This window comes from Paramisgurnus dabryanus, chromosome 15, assembly GCF_030506205.2.
Source record: "Paramisgurnus dabryanus chromosome 15, PD_genome_1.1, whole genome shotgun sequence".
Classification (NCBI taxonomy): Eukaryota; Metazoa; Chordata; class Actinopteri; order Cypriniformes; family Cobitidae; genus Paramisgurnus; species Paramisgurnus dabryanus.
In genome coordinates, this window is record NC_133351.1 from 5,178,638 (window position 1) to 5,193,979 (window position 15,342).

At 39.4% G+C, this 15,342-nt stretch overlaps 1 protein-coding gene across 1 annotated transcript; it reads left to right on the plus strand.

The window, feature by feature from the left end:
* The first annotated feature begins 403 nt into the window (after positions 1 to 403).
* On the plus strand, positions 404 to 12,259 carry LOC135733544 (lactase/phlorizin hydrolase-like). The gene is made up of 17 exons (XM_073811952.1): positions 404 to 1,233; positions 1,746 to 1,816; positions 1,902 to 1,982; positions 2,106 to 2,205; positions 2,277 to 2,352; positions 3,259 to 3,958; positions 4,043 to 4,688; positions 5,199 to 6,752; positions 6,832 to 7,100; positions 7,181 to 7,471; positions 8,385 to 8,583; positions 9,943 to 10,145; positions 10,238 to 10,344; positions 10,650 to 10,781; positions 10,885 to 11,108; positions 11,183 to 11,431; positions 11,513 to 12,259. Exons 1-17 carry the CDS (start codon positions 603 to 605, stop codon positions 11,722 to 11,724), a joined length of 5,745 nt encoding a protein of 1,914 aa, XP_073668053.1. The 5' UTR covers positions 404 to 602; the 3' UTR covers positions 11,725 to 12,259.
* Positions 12,260 to 15,342: the final 3,083 nt, after the last annotated feature.

Genomic DNA, 15,342 nt, shown 5'->3' on the forward strand with positions numbered 1-15,342 from the left:
AAACTCTTCTCAGTCTTTTATTAGTCTTGAATATGTTTGAATGCAGCAATAGGCTGTCAGCTCACCATCTTAATATTTCTATTATGCAAATGCAAAAAACAAAATTAATTTGATAAGGGATAATTTTGCCCCTGTAGTACAAAGTACTTCAATAATGAATTTATTAAAAGTCTGTAAATGTACAGTAATGTTATCTTGCTGATTTCATTTACAACAGTTTGGGAGTCAAGGTATAACTTTATTTGTCTGAATGTGACTTTTGGAATACAGTTTCAAATCAAACTTCACAGAAGAAAATCAGATTTATTTTTAAAGATTATTTGATTATTCACGCAGCTAAAGTTGATTTACTAAGATACTCATGGTTTGTTTTATTTATAAATGCCCTTTGCAACTGCAGAGTTTTATCAAAGGTGCAACCTCACAGTATATCGCACTTATCTGAGTTCAGAGTCTATGTGATGAAAATGACTGTCATAAACTCCTGTTAATTGGATTAAAGTTAAATTCAGTGATTGTTGCACTGATACCTCAGCTTTATAGCCATTGTGGCTATAAAAAGCTCTTAAAAAAACTCTCTTCCAGTGAAACACTGCCGTGGCATGATGATGAAGCTCTTACATGGCTTGTTTACTCTCTCCGTCTTGGTTGTGTTCGGGTGCTACAGTAATGCTGAACAACAGGATTTCATGTTACTTTCAGGTCCTTTGACCACCAAACTTGTATATGGCTTGCCAACCGAACCTTTGGAGAGCCTAAATTCAGCTGTAGGAACTTCAGCAAGCGATGATGTGTTTGACTGCAGGGCTCCACTGCCCCTGGAATCCAGAAGCTACTTCTTGTATCTTCAGAGCAAAGGAGTGAACCGCTTTAAAGTTCCTCTCTCTTGGTCTCGCATTCTTCCCACAGGTGATCCTAACCAGCCGCACGAAGGCACGGTGAAGTGTTACAAGGCTCTTGTGCGCCAACTGCTTGAATCGGGCATAAAACCTCTGCTGGTCCTTCAACGCTCGGCTGTACCTGAACCTTTCAGAAGCACATACGGAGGTTGGGAGAACCCATTGGTGGTGCAGATGTTTGAGCAGTATGCAGGATTTGTCTTTGCTTCGTTTAAAGACCAGGTGGACACATTCATAACATTTAGTCATCTGCATGAACTTCATGATGAAGAACTTCAAAACGCTTTCCAGTCCCATGCAAACATATACAAACTCTACCATCAAAAGTTTGAAGGTGAGACTCTCTATACATCCTGAATGTGACTGATGTTACGTTTACAATTATGCATTTGGCAGATGCTTTATTCAAAGCGAATAACATTTTATTAGTATGTTTGTTCCCTGAGATCAAAACCCCAACATTTGTGCTGTACAGTAACCATGTACATATGATTTGTAAGTACAGTAGTGTTTGTTATTAGTTATCATACATGTACACTATAAGTCCCTGTCATTAACCTACACTTGCCTGTAAGTACAGAAGTGCTTCTTGTTAGTTACAGTATACCTACACTATAAGTATGTATCTGGTATTACCCAGTACTTACTTAGAGTTACATAATAACTATCAAGTATGTACCATTGGTAAGTACAGTAATGATACTCTTTAATTACCATGTATATACTCAAAAGTACCACACATTTGTCTATAAGTACAACATATTTACCATACAAGGTAAGTACATGTACTGTTAAATAAAGTGCTACCGTTTTTACACTCATCATGATGCGTTATTTATTTCTTAGGGATTCGGTTGTCTAATGGAATCAGAGCTGAAGATATTACCTCCATTTATCAACTGGGGTCAAAAAACATGGTAATGGTGAAGGGCAGGTCATTTTAGATATTGCTGATAATACACATAATATATCACATATAATATTCTATTATCTCGCCTTCAGGCATATATGGATTTCCTCTCTGTGCACCTGCAGTATGACTGTAAACTGAAAACTCTGACCAAGAACTTGAGGTTGTTACAAGTGAGTGAATTATGAGGGTTATATAAACAGTCTGCACAATGTCCCACGTTTATAATTCTCAAAACAGCTAAAATAACTTGAACAGAAAGCTTGCAATAAAAATAACATCAAGTCTTATTTTAGGATATCAGTGGTCAGCTGTCCATCCTGTTGTATGAACTGACCACCAGGGACTGTGCTGAACATGAAAATCTTTTCCAGCCTCTTATCAGTATTTTTAGAGGTAAATGTTTAAAAAGATTAAAATGGAATGAAAATTTTGGATGTTAACCTGGTTGTTGTTATTTATTACAGTTTTACAAAACGAAGATCTTCACATCATTGGCTGTGACATCACACAGCTTTTTGGAAAGCTAGATCAAGAACAAACATCCAACAGGTAAAACATTTACACCAAAAACATATTTTGTGTATGACTTTGCGTGTGACAGGCGTGTGACTTAGGCTCTGTTTACACGTACATGGTTATTTTTAAAAACTGAGAGATTTACCTTCGTTTGTGTCCCTCGTTTACACGCAAACGGAGAACTCGCCTCTGAAACCGATTGTTTCTAAAAACTCCGGATAAAGTGGAGATCTTGATACTCTAAACGCTTCCAAGATCACATTTATGTTCGTGCAAACTCATTTCGTGTGTTTGTATTTGCAAATACAGCTGCTCCATTATGTCGAGGAGCACAGACGAGTGCTCGGAGGTCAGCAATTTTACGCGTGTTTGACTTCATGCGGCGCTGCAAGAACCGACAGACGGATGATGTCAAAGTACCGCGAGAGCAATGCGAAATTAGACCTCTACCATTGATCGCGGTACTTTGAGGTCATCGATCACCTACTGCAACAACTCCTCCCTCCAACATGAAGAACCAGTATGCGTCACCACCAGTGCTGCCGGTGATTGGCTTACGTGGGGTTGAGCTTCTCTTGACGGCATATATGCACGGATATGTGTAAATAAACACTTTTCTGAAAACTGACATGTGTGCACGATATTATTTTTGATACCGGAGAGGTTGAAATGTCCGTTTATGAAAATAGCCGCCCACGTGTAAACATAGCCTTAAGCTGGGCACTTATTTTCACAAAACACGTGACGCACCTGGTTTCACATGACGCCACAAACACATATTTTGAATTTGCGACCCTCGGATGATCAGTCACGAGCCGCCACTGCGTCCTAGTGACAGCTTTTGTACCTTATTTCCTGAGAGTGTGCAATATGCACCCATATATGTTCCCAAAAATGCATTTATAAAGTCATTGTAGTAAGTTTGTGTACATTGTCATTTAGTCTGCAGAATGACCATTTTGATGGTTTCCATCAAAAATCAGCTTCTTCATTTTCATACCAAAAAGTATGGGAGAAATTTAAAACTCAGACTGAAGTGGATAGAGATCAATTCCTGGATGGATCATTCCCAGCTGGTTTTCAGTGGTCAGTCTCCAGTGAGAGTTTCAAAGGTGAGGGCGGCTGGTCTGAACACGAGAAGGGCGAGACCATATGGGACCGTTTTAGCCACGAAGGTCATGTCTTTGACAATCAGACCACCGATCTGGCCTGTGACAGTTATCACAAGGTGGACTATGATACGTATCTGCTCAGGGGTATGCTGTCCCCTAACTACCAGCTCTCACTTTCCTGGGCTCGCATTTTCCCCAATGGACGCAAGAACAGTTTGGTTGAAAAGGGGGCACTTTATTATGACAAGATGATTAACACGCTTCTACAATCGGGCATTGAACCAACTGTTACTCTACATCACTGGGATCTTCCTCAAGCTCTGCAGGATCAGGGAGGATGGACCAGCGACTCCATTGTGGAAGCTTTTAAAGAATTTGCAGACTTCTGCTTCTCTCGATATGGAGATAGAGTCAAAACATGGATCACCTTTGGCAGCCCATGGGCAGTGAGCAATTTTGGGTATGGAACAGGGGAACATCCCCCAAGTATTAAAGACCCAATAGTGGCCTCATACCAGGTCAGTTTGAAAATGCACTGTATGATATCATTGTATAGATGGTAAACTGGAAAGTCTATATTTACATACCTATCTTTTCTGCAGGTTACACACAATATTCTGAAGTCTCATGCTGAAGCCTGGCATGTTTATAATGACACATACAGGAAAAAACAGAGCGGAAAAGTTGGCATTGCTCTTAACTCTGAATGGGCGGAGCCAAAGAATCCTTCAAGTCCCCAGGATATTGCAGCAGCTGAACGCTATCTTAACTTCATGCTGGGCTGGTTTGCTCACCCCATATTTGTAGATGGTGACTATTCAGTAATACTTAGAGATCAAATTAGGAATAAAAACACTCTCTGTGGTAAAGAGATAGCACGACTACCTGTCTTTACCGCAGCAGAGAAACAACGAATCCTTGGCACAGCAGATTTCTTTGGGATTAACCACTATACTTCCCGACAGATAAGTGAAAAGTTGAATAGTTGTGATCCTGGACCTCATAATGTCGGGGACTTCCAGATACACGTTGACCCCACCTGGCCCAACACATCTTCTGACCAGATTCAATCTGTTCCCTGGGGGCTACGGCGTTTATTGAACTACATCTCTTTAGAGTACACATCTGTCAGAGATGTGCCCATCTACATAACGGGAAATGGCATGCCCACGGAGTACTATGGTGATGTGATCGACGACACCTCACGTGTTGAATTTCTCAAAGCTTACATTAATGAGGCAATGAAAGGTAAGTATAATAAAGTAGAACTAAGCAAATTTTGTGATTAAAAAAAAAAGAGTTTTTTGTGATTATTGCGGGCAAAAATCCTTGATCTTGCGGCACGTTTTCTTAAAAAATGAGATGGAATATGCGGGATATTTATGCAATTGAAATTGCGGGAACTTGACAAAATTGCGGGAACTTGCAAAAACTGTATGAACTTGCAAAAACTGTTTGCAGCTTTTGCAGCTTTTCATTGATGTTCACGTCTCGTAATTAAGTCACTTCCTAACATTCCCATGACAATAGGGGACATGGCTGCGCATGTGTGAAGTAAATGCAACATTTTTCAACTTTCTGCCAAGAGACTTTTTGCTAATGATGTTATGAAATCATGCAAGCCTTGCATATTTTGGGAGTTACCAGAACGATACCAGCATTTTCTCAGTCACAACATAATTCCCATATTTTCATTTGTAATGCAGTTATGCGCTTAATTGTCATTACTGTCTCATTCATTTATTTCTGTCCCAACAGCTGTGCTTTTGGATGGCATTGACGTCCAAAGGTTTACAGTACCCCTAATGGACAGCTTTGAGGGTCCCAAGGGCTACAGTGAACGATTTGGACTGCACTATGTGAACTTTGAAGATCCCGACAGACCAAGAACTCCCAAAACGTCAGCGTATTTCTACTCAAAGGTGATCGAGAGAAATGGTTTTGCTGAGGGTGCTAAGAAACCTAATATGCAAATCTATGAAAATAAAATGGAGAGATCCAGGCTTCTTGGTCTACCACCGTCTGAAGTTCCCTCAGCATCCAAAGTGGTTTGGGAACAGTTTTCCCCTCAGACTAAGTTTGAGAGACAACTTTATCACTATGGTACATTTCCAAATGAATTTCACTGGGGTGTGTCCTCTTCAGCCTATCAGATTGAAGGTGGCTGGAATGCAGATGAAAAGGGACCCAGCGTGTGGGACACTTTTACTCAAAAACCTGGTAATATCCCAAACAGCGATAACGGTAACGTGGCATGTGACAGTTATAGTAAAATAGACGAGGATCTATACATGTTAAAAGGCCTAAAAATTAAAACTTACAAATTTTCCTTGTCATGGTCTCGGATCTTTCCCAGTGGTTATATATCTTCTCTTAATCAGAAGGGTGTAGATTACTACAACAGGCTCATAGATGGCCTCATAGCGAATAATATCAGTCCTATGGTAACTCTTTACAATTGGGATCTACCACAAGCATTACAAGACATGAAAGGATGGGACAACCCAGAAATGATAAAAATTTTCAATGAGTATTGTGACTTCTGCTATGCAACATTTGGAGACAGGGTAAAGTTTTGGATAACTTTTAATGAACCCCAGACAATTGCATGGTTAGGGTACGGACTCGGCCAGATTCCACCCAATGTGAAGCAACCCGGAGATGCACCGTACAGAGTTGCTCACAACCTCCTAAAAGCACATGCAAATGCATATCACACATATGATGAGAAATACAGGGCAACGCAAAAAGGACTGGTGTCTATTAGTCTGAATGCCGAATGGGTTGAACCTCAAGATGTCAATGTCCCTCGAGAGGTGTTGGCTGCTGATCGAGCCCTCCAGTTCCAACTAGGCTGGTTTGCACATCCCATCTTTAAGAATGGCGACTATCCTGATGCCATGAAGTGGCAGGTTGGCAACAAGAGCGAACTCCAGGGCTTGAAAGAATCTCGCTTGCCATCTTTTACCGATGAAGACAAAGCCTATATTCAGGGCACTGCTGACGTATTCTGCATTAACACGTACACGACCAAAGTCGTACATCATGCCACCATCAGACTGTCTCCTGAGAGTTACCAGAACGATCAGGACATCAGTAAGGAAGAAGCGGATGGTGCTGAAGATACGGCTGTTAAAGACCAGAAAGCTGTTGCTTGGGGACTAAGGAGACTTCTTAACTGGATAAAGAATGAATATGCAGATCCTGAGATTTATATCACTGAAAATGGTGTATCCACAGGTACTCGCATTACGGCCGATGACACAGACAGGATTTTCTACCTTAAAACTTACATTGATGAAGCTCTCAAAGGTATGGTGATGATGTTTTTAATGCTAATGTTTTTAAAACTTCTAGACACGGCACACATTTATTGATAATGTCTTTTTAGCAAACAACCTTGATGGTGTGCGCCTTAAGGGATACATTGCCAGTCCCCTGATGGACTCGTTCGAATGGTTGAATGGCTATAACGTTGGCTATGGACTTCACCATGTGGACTTCAAGCATCCAAGTCGCCCGAGAACTCCAAAGCGCTCGGCTCACCTTTACTTTAGTATCATGAGAAATAATGGCTTTCCAATGCCGGAGGAGGAGGAAATTATCTATGGACATTTTCGAGACGGGTTTGTCTGGAGCACAGCAACAGCCGCTTATCAGGTGATTTGAAAATCTATTACAACAAATAAATGTACAATAAATAATAATTTTACAACATCAAATTTGTGAATATTTTACAGATAGAGGGGGCCTGGAGAGCAGATGGGAAGGGTCTCAGCATCTGGGATAAATTCGCACACACTCCCTTAAAGATCTCAAAAGACGAAAACGGTGACATTGCATGCGACAGCTATAATAAGATCAATGAAGATGTCGACAATCTTAAAACTCTGAAAGTCAACCACTACAGATTCTCTATTTCCTGGCCCAGAATTCTACCTGATGGAACTAACAAGAAAATTAATCAAGCTGGACTCGACTACTATCACAGATTAGTGGATGCACTTTTGGCAGCCAATATTAAACCACAGGTAAATTAATGATCTGAATTAGAAAGAATCCCTTTGGAAATTAATGATGCAACTACCGTCACACCATAGATGCAATTTTGATACAATTTTGGCAAAATTGTTTCAGCGACAATGTTTTAACCTGAAATTTCCAACACTACAAGCAAACATACCTCTAGACCAGTGCTTCCCAATCCTGGTCCTCAAGGACCCCCTTCCAAAATGTTTTAGATGTCTCCTTATTTAAAACACCTGATTCAACTAATCAGCCAAACATGAGCATTTCTGATCATAAATATTAAACATGTTATTATTTACGATTCACGATCGGACACTCTTAAAGCAACACTATGTAGTTTCCATGTAAAAATGACTTACAGCTCCCCCATGTGGTTGAAAAGCACAACAGTGCCTAAGATCAGACACTCTTCTGCAGGCAGGGGGAGGGGCGGGGCTGTGTCCTACCCTCCACCGCCACATTCAGAGTGTGCTTGTAGCAACTAGGAGGCTGCTCAGGTTGCAGCAACAGTACGATTTGTCCAGTTAAAAGTTGTTCTATCACTGAAATAATTTTAGAGACATTATTTAAAGGTAAAAAAAACCTACATAGTGTTGCTTTAACACACCTCACATCAAGGGAAAATCTGATAAGATAATCTTTAGAACCATCAAGATAATCGGGACATAGTTAGAATTGTCGGAAGGGGGGAAATCAGGCCAAAAGCTGCCCGATTACCTTTTGATGTGTACCCAGCATAAGGGTGACATAATTAAAAACATTTTTGGCTTGGGTTCATCCGTTTGACCCAAAGTTGGGTTGAAATAACCCAGCTTTTATGAGTGTGTTGAAAATGCTTGGTATTAAAGTAATGTTACATAAAATAAAAAATATCGGACCAAATTTTGTCATCTATTAATGGTTTTTCACTGACAGGTGACACTTTACCACTGGGATCTACCACAAGCTCTCCAGGACGTTGGAGGTTGGGAAAACGACACTATTGTAAATAGGTTCAGAGACTATGCTGATGTCATATATAACAGCCTGGGAGACAAAGTACAATTCTGGATCACGATAAATGAACCCTACAACGTTGCGATGATTGGACATGGTTATGGATCTGCAGCACCAGGTATCATGAAAATCAGTCCTTTAACTCAGTGGTTGTCAAACTGTGGGCCGCAGACTGAGGGTAGTCTGCGAAAGATAAATAAGTAAATAACAGTAATTGACAATAAACACAATTAAAATGAAATTAACACTTTTAAAGTATTGTAGCATTGCATTAGGATAGATAAACTTGGTGTTTTCTCTCTCTCTCTCTCTCTCTCTCTCTCTCTCTCTCTCTCAAGTCCCTTAATGGAAAACACCACTGTTTCTTAGACTTATTAATACATACCTATCTTTTCAATGTGTGCACTTAATCTTTGTACAGCGTGTGGTGAATGTGTTAGCAATTAGCCTAGCGTAAGTATAGTGGCAACAAAACTTGGAGATTTTTTAAGCGGATAAAAAAATGGGAGCTATATTGTATGGCGGAAACGCACTTAGCAGTCCCTCCAGGCAAAACGTGATTATGCGATTCAACGCATAATCAGCCAAAGTCCGCATATTTATTTATTTTTCAAATACGCTGCACTTTCGCAGCATAAATTGCAGATTTCCGTGTGCAAAATATGCAGGGCTTGCATGATTTCATAATCCCCGCATTTTCCTAGCAAATGTCATATATCTTTGCATAACAGTTGAAAAATTTTGCATTTACTTCACACAAGCACAGCCAAGTCCCCTGTGGCCATGGGAACGTTATGAAGTGACGTGATTATGTTACGTGAACATCATTGAAAAGCTGCAAAAGCTGTACACAGTTTTTGCAAGTTCACGCAGTTTTTGCAAGTTCACGCGGTTTTTGCAAGTTCAGGCAATTTCATTGGATAAAAAAGCATAAATATCCCGCATATTCCATTGGATTTTTTAAGAAAACATGCTGCAAGATCAAGGAATTTTGCCCGCAACAATCACAAAAAAAGAAGAACTGACTTAGTTTGCAGCACTTCGACCTCGGTGTGCAGTAACATCATCACTCCTGACTATTCCCCCTCGCTTAAACTTCCATGAATATTACTGCGCCCGAGGTCAAAGTGTTGCTGACTAAGTGCTCTTCCGCCATACAATCTAGTTCCCATTTTTTATCCGCTTAAAAAATCGCCACGTTTTATTTTGTGCCACCATACTTACTTGTGTAACTACTCATGTAACAGTCTTAAAATAGGGAAAACATGGAAGTGTTCGGTGGCTTCTAAATTCATCTCTGTTTGGATCCTAAGGAATGAATGGGGCTAGGCTAAATGCTAATACATTCACGGCACGCTGTACAAAGATTAAGTGCATGCATTGAATAAAGATAGGCATGTATTAATTTGTCTAAGTTAGTGTTTTCCTTTAACAAATTAATGATCATTATAAAAACTGAAATATTCTCTCTGTGCAGGTATAAGTTTCAGACCAGGTACTGCACCATATATAGTGGCACACAACCTCCTGAAGGCTCACGCTGAGGCCTGGCACCTGTATCATGGCAAGTACAGAGCAAAACAAGGTGGCATTGTTGGCATCACTATAAACTCCGACTGGGCTGAACCAAGAAATCCATACAAACAGGAAGATGTGGATGCTGCCATTCGTGTCATTCAGGTGCATTTCTCCATCACTGCCCATTTTATGTCTCTGTGTGTAAATGTCTATGTAATAAACATGCTTCAATAAACACAAGTCTCTCATGACAGTTCCAGCTTGGCTGGTTCGCTCATCCAGTGTTCAATGGAGATTACAGCGATTTAATGAAAAACATCATTAGAGAGAGAAGCCTGGCAGCTGGTTTACCTAAATCAAGGTAAATAAAGTAAAACCTTGCTTGTAAAGTATTCAAAGCTTGTGTTTAAATATGAATCGCAACACTCTAAAAATGCAGGGTTATTTTCAACCCAGCATTGGGTCGAAAAGGGACGAACCCTACCGTTGGGTTAAATTAACCCAGAAAATGTTTATATTTGACCCAACAATGAGTTAAAACAGAGTAGGTTAAATTGTCCCTTTTTGACCCAATGTTGGGTTGAAAATAATTAATTTTAAAGTGAAGCAATAACTTTTTCTGCTAGTCAAAGTTAATAAAATTTTAAAGCGTGTTACATCCAACAGACTTCCAGAGTTTACCCCAGAAGAAATAGCGAGAATTAAGGGTACTCACGATTATTTTGGATTCAACCACTACACCACTGTCTTGGCCTATAACTTGGACTACGGCGACCTTGCACATTATGATGCCGACAGGTGACCAAGTCATTTATTTTTGGTTCATCTGTATATGATTATTGCTTGTGATATTTTTCATTCTGTGAAAAAGCGTTGGCTAAAATTACTGTTAATCTACAAGAGGGGCAGGGACTGTTGCCGATCGAACGTGGCTGGACTCTGGATCCTTCTGGTTGAAAGTCACTCCTCCGGGATTCCGGAAAATTCTGAATTTCATAAAAGAAGAATATGGAGACCATCCCATATACATTACAGAGAATGGAGTATCAGAAAGAGGAACACTGAATCTGAATGATGCTCACCGGATCCACTACTATAAGCACTATATAAATCAGGCCCTAAAAGGTACACATATTTTAGGACATACATTAAAATCATTTGTGATAGTAGATTTGAAACTATACCATTTTATCTTTCAGCATATTTGCTGGATGGAGTGGACATCCGTGGCTATGCCGCCTGGACCCTGATGGACAACCTGGAATGGGCTACAGGCTATGATGATAAATTTGGCCTTTTCTATGTGAATCGATCGGATCCCACTTTACCACGAATTCCTAAGAAATCTGTCTGGCACTATGCTACAATCGTCAACTGCAATGGCTTTATAAATCCAAGCCAAGGACCTCATGAATGTGAGGTTCTTAAACCTGAAGATGGCATCACAGGTATGTACTGTATCCATCTATCTGCTTATACGTGAATCTACCTTATGTGTCTGAATGTCTAACAGACTTTTTCTTTTATAGACACAACAACTCCTCAACCTACTCCTGCTGCTGATCTGGTGCTTAACTTTTTGGGTTTGGAAGTTTCAGGATCTGATGCTGAAGTTGCTCTAAATGTCCTCTTTAGTTTCACCATTATTGGTGCAGTCGCTGTTGCGTTCTTGCTGTTTGGATTGGTAAAGACAACCAAGAAAGCCAAACGCCATAAAGAGGAGCACATTAATCTGACATAATGAATAAATTCTGAACGTGAAGACTGGTGACACTTATAAATAATAAAATAGATCCTGTTTTGCTTCACTTTCCATTTTGTACAGTTTATGTTCAAGTGGTTAAAGGGGACAGAGAATGAAAAAACATTTTTACCTTGTCTTTGTTGAATAATGGTAGTCTACCCACATTCACAAACATACAAAAAGTGGTAGACATGCTAAACATCTCAGTCTCATAGAAATTCCTCTTTTAGAAATGTCAGCCAGAAAACGGCCCAATCTGAAAAACTGATGCTTATGACATCAAAGGCATCTAACTGCCCATCCACTTTAAAATAATTGGCTACATTTTTTGAGTGGCAGCAAAGTCAGCCAATCAGTAATGAGATTGCAAGTTAAGCCAGTAGGGGGAGCCATATAGGTGCAAAACCACTTGTTTAAAATCCCCCACCCTAATAGAGGTATCTGAGAGAGGTTTTTAGGAAGCTTCCAAGGCATTACAGACCCAAACAAAAACTTTTTTGTCTACATGTCACATCACAGAACAAGGATAAATACCCCGTTCAATCATTCTATGTCACCTTTAATAAATCTGTGCAAACATACATAAGTGCAGTACTGTTGCTTGCATGAGAAATGTTTTGCAGTTACGATACCACTTTACATCTGGTATCTTTAGTTAAAGGGATAGTTCACCCCAAAAAATTTAATTGTGTTATCATTTACTCACCCTCATGTTGTTTTAAACCTGTTATTCTGTTGAACTCATTTCGTGTCACTTGCATGAGTTTCTAGACTGTCTTTTTCGTGTATTGTTTTCTAATTTTTTTGTTCTTTTATAAAATCATTGTCGGTTGGGGTTAGATTTGGGGTTTGGGTTAGGATGTACTTTTATGTATTGGTTTCTACATGTTTTTTTCCGCTTTTATAATATAATCTCGCCTGGAGTTGGGTTTAGAGTTGGGCTTTGGGTTGGATCTCTAAAAATGTAACAGAGAGTGATTCTAACCTCAACCCCAACCGACAATGGTAAGAAAAAACAATGAGTAAACAATACATAAAATGAAATGAAAAAGAAAGTTGTGCAATAGACACAAAAAACTATTTATAGAAATTCACAAAAACACACAAAAAACCCAAAATGAAATTTGTGCATGAAAAAAGCTGAATTTCGTGCCATGGACACAAATAGTTAATCAATTTTTTTGTGACTATAACACGACTTTCCGTGAGATCAGCTTGCTCTTTGTTGTGTGTTCAGACTGTGTTAGCAATTATAAAATGTAGATGTTGTGCTAAATAAATATAAAAAAGTCACAATTTAAGGTTATTATGGAGTATTTTAAAACGACAGTTCACATGTTAGGTCAGGACAAAATATTATCACTGTTTTGACATCATAAAGATTTCTATCAGTGCTGAAAAGATATCATGAAACGCATGGCCCCTGCCTTAAGTCAATTTGAATACGCGCTCTTTATCTTAACAATGGCAATTTACTGTCAATTATTACTCTACACATCTTACAAGTTGCTCTTGTTTTATGTATTTAGTAATCCCAGTATGATAACATGCATAATAAAAATGAGAAAAGTAAACAGATCTTGGTGTTTGTGCTGTTATAATAATGCTGAGCACAGATTGATTTAATCAATGCAGACTGTCAAAGTTCACCGAAAACTGATTGCTGACCGTGGTAAGATTTATCAACATTTTGGTATTAAGACCACAGGGTGTGATTGGACATGACATGACAAATATTTCAACAAGCTATAAAAGGATACGCCTAATTCAGCCTGCTGCCATGTTCATCTCAAAACGTGGCTGTGTGGGACGGACGTCCAGACCATGTGCTTTAAACTTATTGTTTTGAACCGAGATGCTGGTCATTCAACCAGAAAATACAGCGGGAAAAATAAGTATTTGACACATCAGCATTTTTATCAGTAAGGGGATTTCTAAGTGGGCCATTGACACCAGGGCCGTGCAGAGACCATTGGAGGGGCAGGTGCTCAAAGAATAAAAAGGGCACTTTGCTCGCCGACACGCAAGCACACAACTGAAACAAATAATAAAGTAATACAGAATAGAAAGATGATAAGTCTAACGTTTTTCCTTGCAAATAGAGTGAGACAGAAAAATCTATATAGACTGAGTTTTATATCTATATATTTATGCATTTGGCAGCAGCTTTTATCCAAAACGACTTACAGTGCATTTCATTTAGTGTTTGTGTCTGTCAACACAGTATATGCAGTTTTGAAATTATATGATATTATATATTGCATTGTGACATTAAGATATTATTACGTTTACAGGCTTGTGTTTTTGTTGTCATATTTAAAATATAATTCTATTCTATTCTAATCCTGTTCGAAATTTGTATACAAAGAGAGTAGCCTACATATTTTAGTTTTGAATCGTGTTTGTGTTGTGTTTTTGCACACTTTGATGCCTTGATGACAGGGCAATAAAATAATGACATTCATCTCTCCTTTCATTCATTTCATGAAGCCTCTAGTACTTTCTTTATTTTCAGGTAAACTAAAACTGGTTGCAAAGCTGGAGAGTTTTTGACTGAGTTAATAATTTAGCACGAGTATGGCTATATTACCCAACATCAGCCGACATTGTCTTTTATCAAAGGCGAGTCCAGGAATCGTAAATTCAATGTGATACAAAAATTAAGAGTTTTTTTTACCGTATTCATCGGATCTTGCTCTTCCAACAAACTCCGCGTGACAAGTGGATGACATTAGAACAGCGCGAGAGCGATTTGAAATCAAACTCCTCCGTATGATTTCCCGAATATTTCTCGCGGTACTTTGATGTCATGTGCGTTTCGGTTCTTGCATTGCTGCGTGAAGTTGAGCACACCTAAAAACTAGAGACAGCTACCTGTATGAACTTCCGGCAGAGAACGTCCCTGCCTTTGCCTCATCCATTGTTTTTATATGAGAAGAATGTTTTATTTTCAGTGTGGGAAATACAAGGTGTGGCGTGTGAAGGCTGAAATGCGTGAGACTTGAGAGCCCTGTTTGCATCTAATGTTCTAGAGATGTTAATACACACAGACAGCAATAAACAAAAGCTGTGCATTCTCTCCTCACGTTGTTCTTGTAAAATAATAATAATATAACAAGCATACCGCTTCGGTTCAATGCCGGCTCGAGGGGGATCCTCCCTGTACCGTGTCGTGCACGTGTGGCCGCTGCTAGCGCTGTGAGCTTTCCCTAAAGAGATTGTCCAATAAAAGGTCAATACGTCATCATGTGACTAATTTTATTTGCGGCTAAATTATTTTTTATTAATTTTACTAATAGTTAGATTGGGCAGGCCTTCACAAAAGGGCATTTAATTACAAAAAAATGCCTTGACAAAAAGGGCACTTTGGGCATCCAGGGGTAAAGGGGCAGGTGCTTGGGCACCCGCCGCCGCACCCCCCCCCCCCCCGCACGTGCCTGATTGACACAAAATTTCCACCAGATGTAGCCATCAAACCAAATATTGAAATCATGCAAAGAAATCAGAACATTTAAGTATACAAGTTGAGCCATAATAAATGAAGGGAAATGACACGGGGAATAAGTATTGAACACACTTTATTTAATACTTTGTAGAAAAGCCTATGTTGGTGAT

What these genes read in the sequence shown, in the direction of transcription:
- LOC135733544 (XM_073811952.1), top strand. Translation starts at nt 603, where the DNA reads ATGATGATGAAGCTCTTACATGGCTTGTTTACTCTCTCCGTCTTGGTT. An exon ending in CTGCCATTCGTGTCATTCAG is followed by an intron (nt 10,146 to 10,237) that starts GTGCATTTCTCC and finishes CTCTCATGACAG; the next exon opens with TTCCAGCTTGGCTGGTTCGC. An exon ending in ACCTGAAGATGGCATCACAG is followed by an intron (nt 11,432 to 11,512) that starts GTATGTACTGTA and finishes TTTCTTTTATAG; the next exon opens with ACACAACAACTCCTCAACCT.